Raw genomic sequence first — 16,586 nt, forward strand, 5'->3', positions numbered from 1 at the left:
ACAAGCACAATGTCCTTTAATCAGCACAAAGCAATATCAGTTAAACAGCGTGCATCCTGTGCCGTGCCGCTCCACTCCACATCAGGCTCTGTGCCCGTATTCCAGTAGACGACCCTGCAGGCGCAGGTGTCATGTCCTCCTGCTGCCGCAATGGCAGGAGAGTGGCAGGACTTGGTCGTTCATTGACCGGGGAGCAGGGGGCCGATGGTGTCTGTTCTGGGCCAACATATAACCCCAGGTGATAACGTGATGGACCAAGGGGCCGGGTGTTGCTGAACACTGACCGGCATTCCGGGACTGGGGACCTAGGTTCACTCACCACCATCTGCACATCATCCTGCTCCTTCCGCTCTAGCATCCCAGCCACAACTGCTCCTCGACCACCAGTTCCCTCTGCCACAGCAGGTGCGCATCCGACTCAGTCTCCATTTCCAGCACAGGCTCCTCCGGGGCAGTCGCTGCTTCCAGTCCGCCAGCCTCCTGCTCCCGATGACAAAGTTCCGGCTCACAGTCAAGAGGTGCCATCTCCCAATGTTGCAGCTCCTGAAGGGGTTGCTCCGGCTCTGGACGGCGTCAAAGTTCTGGCTCCACATAACGAGTTCCCTGCTCCTAAAGATGGTGTCCTGGTTCCAGCTGCCACCAGCTCCGCTCCTCGTCAGGTATTGGGAATCGGTCGTGTTCAAAATTCATTGGCGACTCCTCTCAGCCTTCCGGGTTGGGACTTTTCTTATTCCGGCTCACATTCTTCCGGATCGCCGACCTCCTCTGGTACATGATGAGGTGTGCAACTGCACACAAGGTTTTCTTCCGGGCCCCACCTGTATCAGTCAATTCCAGGGTTTTTGTCACATCCGTCAAACAAGTCACTTTCGGGGTATCAGCTTCCACTTTCTTCACAGCATCCCCGCTTTGCAAGACTGCGGGATACTGCCGACTACGCCAAGTGTGAGGGAAGGGCCAGGGCCATAGTCGTGGCTGAGAGTATGCGCTTTAACGTGCCCTAGTCTCCCGTCACATGACTATAATGTCCCCTCTGCGGCATACCTTCTGCTTCACCTTCTGCACTGTCAGGGTTCCATTGGGCTGGCTGAAGTTCTGCTGCTGGCATGGTTGCATATAAGGACACAGAGTCCATTTCAAACTTATAACGTAAAACTTTACTTTCTTTTGTTCGCAGCACATCCTTTTCAGATACAGCATCAGCATGGAGTTTCATACTGTCCACATTCTCTACTTTCCCTGCACTTTTTTCTACGGTCTTCAGTATGTGCTCGGGCTGTACCGCCTCTTGTGGTAATGCAGCATCCTCCCTGTCCAGACTCACTGCACTTTGGAGTTCCCTCATCCATTTTTCTCTGGATCTGACGGCATCAGTTCATGTGATGATCTGCCACATGATGAGTGACCTGCATCCCCGTACTGTATAGGACCTCTTCTCTGCAGCTTCCACTCCACCACTGTCATGCTGCTGCTAGGCTGTACTTCTGCCCCACTGGGCCCTGGATGGCTGAGTTCCTTGCCTTAAACGTTGCGGGGCCCACTGTGTTGCCCCTGGCCTAAGGCAATCCGGGACTGTCTGAGCTCTCTGGCCCCTCCTGATCTGTTTCAGCTCCCTGGTTTTCTCTGACTCACTTCAGGAAATGCTCCTGTCTTAACCACAGCTGGTCCCTCCTATATTAAGTAGTTACTATACTAAGCTTCTATTGCCTAATCCTACTGTGCCCCATCTAGTGTCTTAATTAAGGTACTGCGTTTTCCCTAAGTAACCATCTTCATTAAACAGCATATACATAAAGACATTATATAAATATATGTTCATAACAGCATTAGATACTGCATTTAACTACAACAACATACATCATTTAGTACTAGATTCAACCGGGACGTGCTTAAAGGGGTGAGGGCATATACCAGTCTCTGTCACCCCTTACACCTGCATTTATCATTTTCTCTTCAGCTCCAGAACCAGCTGCTCCACTCCTCTCTCTGCCAGGGATTTTTGCAGTGAATCATGACTCATACAGGGAAAATTGACCTCCTGTTTCTACATAGTGATTTGATTAATTCAGCTACTAATTTTTTAATCATGTGATGTCATAGACTTAATGGAAAAGAGTAGAATTAGCAGGGTAGAAAGGCAAAATGAGCAATTGTAAGTACATAGTGCTATATAATATGGTGATTACGATATATTAAGAGGATAACAATTTTGAAGAGAGGCGGAGGAGTGCTTCTTGAAAATAGGTCTCTGCATGATTTGCAGAGTTGGAGGTATTGTACATAGTTATGATCACAAGAGCAACTACAGGAAATGTAAAATGTATGTTTATATTCATAAGTGACACAAATCACATCTCCAACACATTTATTATAATGAAGATAACATGGCCAGCCAGCCCCTTTAAAATATAAGACTTCCATATCCCTTTGTGATGTTTTTAAATGCATGGTCCAATATTAAATGCCATCTGCAAGAAAAATATGGACTCTGACTAAGGCCGGGGTCACACATGCGAGAAATACGTCCGAGTCTTGCATGTTAATACCCGGCATTGCCGACGTCACTCAGGAGCGGAGAGTGCGGCCGCATAGCAATACATGGAGGCGCACGCTCCGCTCCAGAGAGACGTCGGCAGTGCCGGGTGTTACCATGCGAGACTCGGACGTATTTCTCGCATGCTGATCCCGGCCTTATACAGAAAATGTGTTAGCGGAATCAAGTTATTGTTTTGTGTAGTTGTCTAAAAGATTTTCTCCATGCTCAGCTACAATACTTGCTGAAATCAGACATGTACTGCGTGTGAAACATCAATATTCCTCTAATGCAGGCCAGCTAATGTTTGTGTGAAATCTCATTTAGTACTTACCATGTACGGCCCTGCTTGAAACTGACATTCTGATAGATCGATAGCTGTATTCTTGTTGCAAATGGTTTCTCTTACTGCAAATTGTGAAAATACTTCAAATACATCTTTAGTTTCTGATCTGTCTCTGACCTACAAAAAAGACAAAGATGTGTGAATTAATAGGTCATGTTGTCGGAGCAGGCAATCTATAGCGGGATTTTATACCTAAACAACTGCTTGAACACTAAAATTAATCATGAAAACATGGTGCAAAAGTTCAAATTCATATTAAACACCACTTTATTAGGAACACCAATCAAAAATACACTAGACATGATAAAAACATATAACAAATAATTAAAAACAAGGGGAACGGGAACAGGGCATCACATACAATACAAACATGATCTATAGTAGAATAAGGAGAATATCATAGTCAAAAAATCAAATGTTATTAATTAATGAAGTGCTAAGCGTGTAATAAATCCAGATGGTACTGGAAAAAGTATATGAAAAATAAAATAAAAAAGTGCTCAGTACATATAACGCGGTATATATATGTTTATAGGTACTGCAAAGTGCAAATAATGATCTATAGCTTTCTCCATAAGAGGTAAAGATGAGGTAAACATACTAACCAGGATTCATCCTAAATGTGGTGCCGCTGCTACCCCCCACTCCAACGCGCGTTTCACACGTCGCTTCGTAGGTGGATGTACACATGCTATTGCTGTATCTCAATATCTTAGCAATACGCAATGTATGAGATGAAAGACTCCTTTAAGCTATATAAAAATAGTTGATACAATATATTACTTTTGGAGCATATTTAGGCATCAGCGAATGATCAAGCAAGGCGAAACATTCTTTGGGCTGCTCCGCTTCCACAGTGCCTGTATGGATGATATTCTACAGCTATGATATATTTCTGTTTATTTTCCTATTAATACTCTGACTATCTTTAGTGCTGGGGTTACTTGTGTATACTGCCAAGTATCTGATAAGAGGGGCTGTGCCACTTACATTATAGAGTATTAGGCAGGTTATTTGTTAGCTTTACCAACGAGTCTTCATAGTCTCCTACCCTAGTGCTTATATGCGCACATAATATGTCACCTGCTTATAATATACATTTCTGTATTTGTACTATTAATCACAGGCAAACCTTTGGATGGCTCATTTGTGTAATTCTCCTTATTTTATATTGTGTTGTTATTATTATTATTATACTACTATTATATTACCTACTTATTACACAAGTTTGGATTACCCTCCTTTGCACTTTTGTTGCACTTTATTGCTAGTTGTGCACATATTCATACTCATAGTATTTTTTCTTGTTTTTTATATAGTACACGTTTTTTATATAACACCTTTTTGTATAGTTTATGTAGCCCTCACTTTGTCCGCTGAGTGCCCTTATTTCCGGCTATTTAATTATATCTACATATACAAACTTATATTTATATTGCCAACTATAAACAATATATGTATATTTTTATTTTTTTTATTTTTACATATACCCAGTCCTCTTTGTGTCCGTTATAGTATTTGCTATTTTGCTGCTATATTTTTTATATATATTTTGTCCTCCAGTTACAGGCACACTTTTGTGACTGCCTATTGTTGCCCTGTATATATATATATATATATCTATATATTAATTTTAATAAAGGCATTTTATTATACTGTACCTTTCCTTGTCCTTACTTTTTTTAATTGGGTGACTAGATATATACGAATACACTCTTTTTATTATAGACATTGATCTCCATACTTTAGGTTCTTTGTTTTATTACTATACCGAATGGTCTGCCATTCATGCACTAAGTAGTGGTCCTTTTGGCACTTGCGCACTTGCACAATTTCACTATTATTACTATTTCTTCCAGCCCACTTGTGGTTGTAACATTATTATTTATTTCTCTTGACTGCTATTTCTGTTCTACTAATCTTCTGGGTTTGTGTCCTAACCTACATGGAGGACAGAGAGGACCTGTGAGGACCTTATCAGAAGCCATAGGCAGTAAGGGACTACAACAACACTACCGCGCTAGAGGAAGGCTTTCTTCTCCACCCGGTAAAGGGGACTCTGGATTCGCTTCCAGCCGGCCGGACCCTGCCTGTACCTGTGATCTGGTACCCTGGACTGTGGTTGCCTGAAGCTGCAGTAAACCAGGTAAGGAGACTGCAAACCTGTGTCCTCGTTTTTTGCTGCACCATTCACCATGTCCATCTACACACAGGAGCCCTGGGGACCTACTTCACCTGTGGGAAGTTATACCATCTAGCTGCCATACCATCACCCCAGAGGACCCCTTTAAGCAGCGTCGGTCCCTTCTGACTGAATACCACAGGTGGCGTCACGAGCAAACTTAATTAAACCCTTTAAAGACCTTTCCCTTTATTTGGGCGCCAAGGGCCATGGACCGGGTCACAGCCACCATGACATCCCTTGAAGTACTGGACCCGGTACCGAGTACCCCACGGCCAAGGCGGGCGACTCAGCAGAATTGATTTTATTTATTTAAACTGATTTTTATTTTTGTGCTGATAAGGCCAGAGAAGGTTTGAACTCTGTAATTATGGAGTCAGTAGAGCACTGATGACTTTTATGTACTATGCTCCTCAGCACTCGGTCTCCAGCTTTATAACTTTACGTGGTCTCCAGTTTGTGGCCAAGTTGCTGTAGTTCTGAAACGTTTTCCAGTTTTCAGTAATAACACTCCCAGGGGATGGTGGAGTATTAAAGAAGAACTCCTTCTCCAATCAAGGTTTTTATCCTCTTAATATATTGCAATCACCATATTATATAGAACTGTGCACTTACAATTGCTCATTTTCCCTTTCTACCCAGCTAATTCTTCTCTTTTCTCTATGTAAAAACAGGAAGACTCTTTTCCCTGCGTGAGTCATCCCCCTCTTTAACTCCTGACACAGCTGCTCTCTCCTCCCTCCTGCCTGGGAGTTATGACTCATGCAGGGAAAATTGACCTCCTGTTTCTACATAGAGCTTAGAAGGATTCAGCCAGTCTGCTTTTAATCACATGATGTCAAAGACATAATGAGAAATGCTATATAAAATTATGATTGGAATATATTAAGAGGATCAAAATTTTGATGAGGGTGCTTTTTCATGAACGGCTTTATTACACTGGCTACACCAGTTGCAGAACTATGCTGGTATTAGTGAGCTCTGCAGAACGAGCCATTCTTTCACAAATGTTTGTACACACAGAGTGCGCATGGGAGGGGACAGATTATATTTACCCATGGCAAGGAGACTTAATGAAAACCTGGATTCAATGATTAAAGGGACTCTGTCACCTGAATTTGGCGGGACTGGTTTTGGGTCATATGGGCGGAGTTTTCGGGTGTTTGATTCACCCTTTCCTTACCCGCTGGCTGCATGCTGGCTGCAATATTGGATTGAAGTTCATTCTCTGTCCTCCATAGTACACGCCTGCGCAAAGCAATCTTGCATTGTGCAGGCATGTACTATGAAGGACAGAGAATTAACTTCAATCCAATATTGCAGCCAGCATGCAGCCAGTGGGTAAGGAAAGGGTGAATCAAACACCCGAAAACTCCGCCCATATGACCCAAAACCAGTCCCGCCAAATTCAGGTGACAGGTTCCCTTTAAGACGTTTGTCCTAATGCTTATGTTCATACTAGACTTCCCCTTGAAAAAGCCATATGTGAAACGTGTCAGGGTAAAGTGGAGGACCCAGTAATTTGCTTATTATAAGCACATTGATATTTGCTCTTTATCTATATGACTACTTGGGAAATAATAGACATTAATATTATTATCTTAGATTGCCCCTGTGTCGTTGTAACAATATAGTATTATATTATTATTATAGAGATCTATTCTATATTTTAAAAACTGTATTGGATCGTGTTTGTTAGAATATTGGTGTTCCCCTATTAATATATTTCTCTCTGATACCCCCCTTATGAAATGTAAGAGCATTTAAAGGGCCACTGTCACCCCCCTCCAGCCGTTATAAACTAAAAGAGCCACCTTGTGCAGCAGTAATGCTGCATTCTAACAAGGTGGCTCTTTTAGTTTTTGTTTCTGTTATTCCCACAATAAATGTATTTATAATTTTGCTGAAATACCTGTCTTTGTACCTGGAGGCGGGACTGAAGCCTTCTCTTAGAAGCGCCCAACTGCCGTCAGTCATCTGTTGGGTTGATTTTCGCCGCCCCCTCAGCGCTATTATTGTGTGAAATCCGGTGCCTGCGCTCTGCTCTTCTGCCTTGCGCAGGCGCATAGAGCATTATCCGTCCGAGCGCTGGTGCCGGGTTCCTTTCTGCGCCTGTGCGGTCAGTGCGGCCAGCCTGTTACTGAATCCCCGCCCCGCACTGTGTTATGCAGTATGCACAGTGCGAGGCTGGGATTCCTGGGCATGCGCACTGCGCTTGTCAGACGCTCCACAGGTCCCCCGCCTTCCAGCGTTGTTCTGTGTGGCTGTTCCAAACGCCGGCAAGGATACCTGTATATTCCGGCAACGCTGAAAGGCGGGGGACCGTCTGAGAAGCGCAGTGCGCATGCCCAGGAATCCCAGCCCCGCACTGTGCATAATGCATGACACAGTGTGGGGCGGGGATTCAGTAACAGGGCGGCCGCACTGCCCGCAGAGGCGCAGAACGGGACCCGGCACCAGCGCTAGGACGGCAAATGCTCTATGCGCCTGCGCAAGGCAGAAAAGCAGAGCACAGGCGCCAGATTTCACACAATAACAGCGCTGAGGGGGCGGCAAAAATCTACACAAGAGATGACTGACGGCAGTTGGGCGCTTCTAAGAGGAGGCTTCAGACCCACCTCCAGGTACAAAGACAGGTATTTCAGCAAAATTATAAATACATTTATTGTGGGAATAACAGAAACAAAAACTTAAAGAGCCACCTTGTTAGACTGCAGCATTACTGCTGCACAAGGTGGCTCTTTTAGTTTATAACGGCTGGAGGGGGGTGACAGTGGCCCTTTAATAATATTTTGAGTAAATAATCTTTTACATATATCTTTGGTTGTTTTCAGTGCTTTCATGTCTTTGTGGGTTGTTAAAGTGTATATAAACTGTATAATATAGCATGGACATGGACCTACCTGGGGCAATGGTTTCACTCTTATTTCTCCGACACTTGACAGTCTTAGTATGTTTCTTCTCCAAGCCTGGCTGTTCAGCTGATCAATAGAAGCATCTAATGCGGTGGTAATTATTTCTTGTCTAGGCTTTGCATTGAGGGTTGGCAGGCCTGGGAAGATTATACGAATTCCTCACAATTACTGCATAATCAAGGAAAATACTTGTGTCTGTGACTATAACTCCTGATTATATAGTATCTGCTTGATCTATGACTAGGACAACATACCAGACCTATAGATATAGTATGTATGGTTTGCATAGTTTATTGTCCCCAGTATGTTCTTCTGTTCTCTTCCACATTTATCCTCTAGATCTTTATTCTATAGGGATACTCTATTGTTAATAACAATTATTATGCCCCATGCCGTTTGTTCCTTGCTTTTGCTTCATACATTGGCATTCCTCATATCTTAGAATTCACTCCTCCTGATATGCTGGTGATCACCAAGACTGTTAATATATGTATAAGTCTACCAGGAAATATAGCAAAAGATGTGTAAATCACCAGGGGTGACAAATATATACCACTGACCTCCAGGACCTCTAGGAAATATTTAGGATTCTACGAGTAGCATAGCTACTGAGGAGGGGAGAGTGCGGTCACCCCCGTGCCCCACACTCAGAGGGGCCCACCCTGAGCTACGCTACTTTTAACTTTATCCACTTGCGCAGTCCACCAATATACTAAAACTCTGTGGCAGAGCAGGGAGGCACGATCTCCTTGCACTGCTGCTCTCTGTTCTGTAGGCTGTAGGTCACTTTAGTCCTGCGGCCTACTGAAAAGCAGGTCCAGAGCGGAGCGACACAGGCGGGAAGTGAGTCCCCTCTGACTCACTTTGAAGCTGGCTGAGCTATTTAAGTCCTCTGCAGCCTGTGGGCCAGTGTCAGCTATAGTTCACCTGGATACTTGTACTAGTGTTCCTTTTGCCTCTGACTGCCTGCACCCGTTTATGACTTGTTCTGACCTCTGGCTTGTACCCCGACTCTGTCTTACATCTCATGTTTTGGTTACCACGTTCCCGGTAGGCTCTGACCTCTTGCTTGTCCCCGACTATTCTCTGCTCGCCCCTTCTGTACCACGCTGCTATCTCCGTGTATGACCTTGGCTTGTCTGACTTCTCTTTCATTACCTGTGACACCTGTGTTGTTGTTCAGTGTTGCTGTGCTGTGTGCACAACCTCTTTTCCTTAACCAGCACCCCCTGGTGGAGGTTGCTCTATACTGCACTGCAGCAGCGCATTACAGAGATCAGGCGGTGGATGATGAGAGTATTCATCAGCCAACATCTGCGCTTTAAATAAGTAATTAAAAAAAAACTGCGTAGGTTCCCCTTTATTTTTGATAACCAGCCAGACAAATTGACATCTGCGGGCTGCAATCCTCAGCGATCAGGTTTAGCAATGCTGGTTATCAAGAATAGAGTAATCCCCATGCTGTTTTTTTAATTATTTAAATAATTTTTGACAACCAGCCAAGCTAAAGCAGACAGCTGGGGGCTGGTATTCTCAGGCTGGCAAGGAGCATCTATTAGATGGGCCAATTATGGCACTTTGGCTGTCTCTTACCTCTTGCACTGTGGTGGTGGCAAGTGGGGTTCATATTTGTGAGATTAATGTCACCATTGTATTGTCTGGTGACATCAAGCCCATGGCTTAATAGTAGAGAGGCGTCTATAAGACACCTATCCATTACTAATTCTATAGTTGTATAGCCCTTGTCTCCTGTAATAAATAGAATACAAAAAACAACAATATCCCTCACCTGTGCATCATTCTGTCCCACGCCGTAATCCATGTCTGGGGATAAACAGTTTTCAACCTGGATGGTGCCAAGATGCGACTGTGCAGGCAGAGAACCACTAGGGAATTAGCTGCTGCAAGTTCAGCCTCAGTGACTAGCAGTGAGGTCATCGAGGTTACCGTCGGTAACTGAGAATGGATTTTTAGCCAGGCCCCTGAACTGCGGGGACCTTGGTGAGATCACTGCTAGCACAATGAGAAATAGTCTCACAGTGCAGCAGTGAGTTCACTGCAGTTCACCTTGAGAAATTTATCTTGGTGAACTGCGGTGAACTCACCACTGCACCATGTCAGTGTGTCTGGTATGTGTGGTGACAGTTTTCACACATACTGGAGACACTTACACACTTAGACCCATTCTGTGCACATGTCAGTGTGTTTCCACGGTCTGTGTGTCGGTGAGCAAAATACGCTGACATGTCCATTTAACAGCAGCGTGGGCCGCAAAACGTTCCACACATGTGCACACTGATGACACACGGATGGGCACTTATTGTTATAGGGGCACTCAGGTTATTGTGACTGTCAAAGGGGCACACAGAGGGCAATATTACATTCTAGGGGGGCAAAATGTGGGAACTGTTTACTAGTGCTCTTGCACAGAGCATTAATATTTATAGGCTTGTTTTACTATCTAGAGGGCACACAGTAGATGTAGTAATAGGGACACATACGGCAGCAGCGGCTTAGTATTGGGGTATCAGCAGGATGAGAAGTTTGAGCAGAATTAGGATAGATGGGGACGGTGCTGGAAATGTGAGAAGTCATATGTGTTTTTGTTGTAATCCCTACACATGAGTCCTGGCTGGGAGAGGTTGTCATATTGGTCTGAGCTGGATGAAAAAGACGGGAAAAGTGAACAATTCCACCAGAAAGAACGTTATCTGTAAGTCAATCTCTGTAACTGTACTATAATCTCTTGTACGTTCTGCAGGTCTGGTATCAACCACTTTATGGTCATTATATGGTGGTTATATCACTGTTCGTCTTTGTATAGAGATTTTTTTTAGTAACAACGATTGTACATATCATTATTACAAACTGTACATTTTGTATGTTTTTTTGAGTTTGTCCTCCCATGACTATGGCTCCTTTAGGATTTTTTGTTGCTCTCAGACATGTAAAGTTACTGTATTTGGAAGGACATTATCAAATCCCACTTAATACATAGACTACACGTGGATCCCTTACTGTACCTTGTGTGGTACTGCAATTATTAGATGGAGGTATTGATGCAGTTGCGTAACTTGAAGTTTGTGAGCCACAATGCAAAAACTCCAAAAGGGCCCTGAACTGTTGTAGGTCTTCAATATTAATTGTCTTTTAATATGGGCCAAAAGAACCTTTTGGGCCCTCTAGGCTCCAGGGCCCCAGTGTGATTGCAACTCCTGCACCTATTATAGATACGGCCCTTTATGGAAGACTGGGAAGGCCTATGAAAAACTTGATGCTGTGTGGCAGACAGAGCATAGTGATACTGATACACTGGGCCACCACCCTGTCAGGTGGGCAGAAGAAACACCATATGAGGTTTGTAACCATACTGGCTGTGTGTATTTTGCTGAATGAGGGGCTAGACCATATCGCTCTTGGTCTCAGCAATGGTAGGATCTTGGGGAAGGTGAAGGATGACTGGCTGGAAAGTTGGTGATATGGATGTGGCGGACCAGTGATGAGATATGAACAAGAGGCCTCTACGGATCTGTGAAAAGATGTGATCGGTTGGAATGGAAGCAGACATTGAAAGGGAAGTCAGATAAAGCAGACTTGTCACCGGGTCAGTGGTTTATTTTTCCTGCTTTCATGAATATTTTGTTTTGGGTTTTTTGTTTGTTTTTAAATGTGCAATATGATTCAGTTATGAACTGTAGGATGTAGATCAAGGTCTGGGCCAGATCAAAACATTGGCCAATTTTCCATTTTCATATGATGACTTATAAGGAAAACTTTAATTTCATATTTAAGTGGTATTGTTGTCTTTAACTATTCTGTGAATGTCACGTGATCTGAAGGTCCTAGTAGGTTCTCCAGGCTCTACGTTAGCTGAATAGTAAAACAAGGTTTTTCCAGCTTCCTTGCTCATCAATATATTCCACTCTATCTTTGTCCTGGGGACACAGATAAAGTTGAAGTCTGGACATATCACTGACCTCCTTAGAACGTTCCCCAAATCCAAGACTGTCCTGCTGCATCTGGGACATTTTGGAGTTATGCACTGTTTTGCTAAGTGGAACCTGAGTAGGTGGGAAAGTGGATGATGATTTAGCACCTAACCTTGAGAGTTATGCTGTTTAAGTGTAGTTAGCTTTGAGTTTGGTGGGATTGTGGGAGCAGGCACTGTGGTTGGGAACAATTGGTGGTGGCGAGTGTGGTGTACTCAAACCCAAAAGAGGCTGTAGGCGGTCTTAGGTGGCCTAGCTATCCCTGTTCCTTGGATTATTTGTAATGGTGAAAAAGCCGGGGTCACGTATCTTGCTGAGCTCCTGAATCCGCCCTAAGTTTGTTCTCTCCCCCCACCCAGGGAAGAGGGGAGTAGTAGTGTATGCAAATACACCAACCAGACTAAGAGGGCAATACCTACAGGGATAAAGGAAAATACCAATCATACAAATATGCTCTCACAAACAATAGAGGGGAACACCAGGGAAAAAAGGAAGGGAAATCCAAAGTAGGAGAAGAAGAGGATTTGCATACAACCAAAACCAAGCAACAGTCTTTAGATAAATCCACGAAATGCCTCCTCAAGCAACAAAACGCCTCCAGCTCCTTAACCATGCAGCATGAAGCTAACTCTGGCAATGCCTGCTTGCCAGAGGCCAGTATATATAAGAGAGGAGAGTGGTCAACACTGAACAGCTGCAATCATCAAAGCAGAAACGCCTCCAGGAGCTCTCAACTGTACAGATTAACCCATGCACTGCCAGAAGAAACCTGTACTGTTTAATATGAAGGTGAAGTGCTTCTAATCAGTGCAGGAGTAGGAGAAATCTGACAGCTCGGTCTTCTGGTTCCTCTCTGTCGTGGAAAACCCATGACAGAATCTAGTTCTATTAATTTTTTAAAGTTCAGTTATAATCACTTGAGTTGCAACCATCATAGTAGTGTTCACTAAAAGTTTAATTCATTGAATTCATTGTCTATAACTGCCTTATTTGCTTAAAGGGGTATTCTGGCCTTGGGCTATAAGTCTGCAGTCACTCTATGTCACTGCAGACTTGTGACTCCTCACAGTGTGCAGTGCATGCGCTGTTAGGATTCTGCGTTGCTGCCACTGGAGTAGCTTGCATGTGACCCCAAGTATGCATGTGGTCACGTGACAACCAGCCTTGTACAGCCTCACTCAATACAAGTGAATTGAGCGAGGCTCAACCTAGTCGGAATGCGGCTAGAAGTATGCAAATCGCATACTTGCGGCCGGTCACATGATCGCCGGCTTCCTTGGCCGGCACTGGCAGAATCCTTACAGCGTGCAGTGTGCAATGTGAAAATCCCAAAGTCTGCAGTGACAGACAGTGACTCAGACTTTTGCCCTAAGGCGGATCAACCCTTTTAAAGGTAACCACTACTTGTGCCCAAATTACATGCTTAAGCAAAAAAAGTGCACATTTAAAGGGAGCCTGTTAGCGGGATTGTGCTGAGTAGCCTACAGACAGTGTCAGGTTGGTGCCGTTATACTGATTAAAATGATACCTTGGTTGATGAAATCCATCTTGTTGTTGTTGTTTAATCTTTATTTTCAGTTTTGAGTTAATGATTTGCTCATGCTCTGGGGCAGGGTCTTCATATGGTACTTTGCTTAGCTATTCATACTGATGGCTTATGACATAACCTCAGACTTAAAAAATAATTTTAGTCTTGGCTCTGGTCACATCTGCTTTCAGATACTATCAAGCATGCCAGAGCACGTTGTGGCTGTTTATTTTGGTAAAATAACTAATACCATGCCAGAAACCCGATCCAATTAAAGCCAATGGAGTCTGCTGGGTGCCATTTTTGCCTGTCAAGTGATAGACCAATCACTTTGCATTCCAAAAGCATATCATGAAAGATGCTAGGAAAGTTCACATCTCAGAGAACGTTAAAAGGCTTATTTTGAGTTTAGTCAATTACCTGAAGAAATTGTGGTGATTTAAGGAGATAGACAAGTGAGAAGATGCACACAGTAAATGCCTAACAGAGCGTCTGCAAGTGAACACCGCCATCTGCTGGTCGATCAAACATGATAGAGAAAGGGAAAGCAGGAAGAATTACATTGGCAGGAACTCAACAGTGAAGTGCTTGTTCCCTCAGGGAAGAGATTGGAGGAGACGCTGAGTCAAATGACAGCTGTAATGCAGTTAATAATTATAAAAGGCCAGGGAGGGTTGTGAAGGGTAAAAGTCAGTAACCTGGACCTGAAGCAGAATGGTGATGTGAGCAGTGGAGTTGCCTTATAGCTGTCATTATGCAGCTCCCCAGAGTCCTGGTCGTTGCAGTAATGTTGTTCTCCGACCAGGGGGAGTGATGTTACGTCTGATGGCACCAAAGGAGTTCACCCTGCCAGGTATCACAAAACACACACTACACTTCACACTCCAGTCCACCAGGGGGAGCAAAAGGTTCTATTTACTAGGCCACTCCTCACATTAGGGTAAAACTGATGTGTTGGATAGGAAGTTAGGAGAAGCAGACTGGGCTCTGCCCAAGCAACACCTAGTCCAGAAGCTACCTGGGTTCGACCCAGAGAAGACCTGTCAGGCAGACAGGCGGAGAAGGAGGAACATCTGAGCTGCAGACAGAGGTCCCTGTCAGGGGTGGGATCCTGACAGAGACTGAGCACGAGATAGAACGTTACGGAGCTGCGCCTGCACCTCATTGCGGCAGCATCCTAAGAGAGGACACGAAGCGAAGTATATTGTGGAGAGTGAGCCACGAGATCACAGCACAAGGAGATAACACCGGGAGGAGTCCTGCCTTAAGATCGGCAACATCCTTCTGGAGGGCGGGTCGGTGGCCGGAACACCGAGGGAGTAATAGACTCCACGCTTTACTTCAGAGACCGGCAGGGCAGTCAATTCCAAGTTGGCTGTTCGACCTAAACACCTAAGCAGACAAGGTGGCAACACGGAGGAGGGGCGACACTAGAGTCCCTATAAAAAAGCCTCAGGCCACCACCGTCATACGGGTTTGTCCTATCCATCTGGGGGACAGAGAGAAAGAAACATAACATCCACAAAAAGTTGTGAGGACCCTACCGAGTTGCTCAGCAGGGAGGTACTACAATGCACAAGCGCTACTAGGAAGGCTACTGATTTCCACCTGGACAAGGGGAACTCTGGAATTGCCATCAGACCGGCCGGACCCTGCCGACCCTGTCATCTGGCACTCTGGACTGTGGATGCTGAAGCCTTCAGTAAAGGTAAAGAGACGGCACCCATTGTGTCCTCGTTATTCACCGTGCCTTCCATCATCCACCATCACCATCTACACTATTGGGAAGCTCTGGGGAAACACTTCACCTGTGGGAAGGTATACCAACTAGCTGCCAATCACATCACCCCAGTGGACCCCGAAGCAGCGTCGGTCACCCTGACCGAATACCACAGGTGGCGTCACGAACACTACCGTTATCTACGAACTCTGCCTTTTATTGGGCGCCCCTCATAGGGCCACGGTCCGGGTCGGGCCACCGTGACATCCTCGCAGAAGGAACTGAAGGACCCGGTACCGAGTACCCCATTGCCCTTACGTGGGGGCAATCCAATTACAAGAGACCAAACTCGAGTAAAGAAATCGAGTGATCAGACCCGAGTGAAGACCCAAGAGAGACCAGACCCAAGTGGAGACCTGAGAGAGACCAGAGCAGGGAAAGCTGAGCAGAGTCAGGGCCGAGAAAGAGATGACTAGGCAACAGCAGAGGGATATTTATGTGAGTTGTCGCTTCCAGTGTAGACGTAAGGTGTAAAGTGGGGATCGGGGCTGTGCTTCAGGGAACGAAGCCAGTGTGACAAGAGGGCTGAGTAACTTACCAATCTGGGACTTGAGGCCTAGCAGGTAGCATGTGACATTTTGCATGGCCTATGGAGTAACAGTGAGATAAAGGCTGTCAAGGAAGTTGGCTTATGGGGAGTTAGGCTTGTGTCTAGCAAAAACGATTACCGTATATATATTTTTGCATCAGAATGAGAGGAAATGTAAACTCTGTAAAGCAGAAAAGTTATCAAGTTTAGCACTTTACCTGAGCAACAGGAAAAAGTCACCAATAGAAGTATGCAGATGTTCATCATCCTTGCAGGACGCGACAGCTGATATGAATGTACTATATACAGATGCCTTTATGTCTATACCTCTGACTGACCACACCACTGGTAAATTATTAACATATTTGAGAGATTTGTGCCCCTGACCGTAATCATGTAGATAAAGATATAGTCAAACATTGCATCAATTTTCTGCAAATTGTCTCTTCAGAGAGGAAGAGGACTAGAACTCTAGTGCCACCTATTGGAAGTAGCAATCCTAACAGTCAATGTCGACTCTTTAGCAAGCCTTGTCACATGACTTAGGATAATAGCCAAACCAGAATCTCAATTTGCAGACACTGTGTTTCGGGGTACTGCCCCTCGTCAGTGCAAAGTGGAGATCTGGTTTGGCTGATTGAGAGGTGTCTGACCGGGCACTAGAGTTCTAGTCCTCTTCGTCTCTGAAGAGACAATTTGCATATTTCCCAGAGGAGCATTGCGGGGCAGTACCCCGAAACACAGTGTCTGCAAATTGAGATTCTGGTTTGGCTATTATCCTAAG

General features: G+C 44.7%; 1 protein-coding gene across 1 annotated transcript in view; it reads right to left on the reverse strand.

Annotated features, from left to right (window-relative positions):
* The window catches only part of SPP2 (secreted phosphoprotein 2), a 37,806-nt gene that overhangs the window by 18,380 nt on the left and 2,840 nt on the right, over nt 1-16,586 (reverse strand). Inside the window, exons 2-3 of the mRNA XM_069735558.1 lie at nt 7,965-8,113; nt 2,868-2,996 (exon numbers count right to left, since the gene is read on the reverse strand). Of these exons, the coding sequence (XP_069591659.1) occupies nt 2,868-2,996; nt 7,965-8,113 (278 nt within the window). The remainder of the gene's footprint in view (nt 1-2,867; nt 2,997-7,964; nt 8,114-16,586) is intronic.

Source organism: Ranitomeya imitator, chromosome 7, assembly GCF_032444005.1.
Source record: "Ranitomeya imitator isolate aRanImi1 chromosome 7, aRanImi1.pri, whole genome shotgun sequence".
In the NCBI taxonomy this organism is placed as follows: Eukaryota; Metazoa; Chordata; class Amphibia; order Anura; family Dendrobatidae; genus Ranitomeya; species Ranitomeya imitator.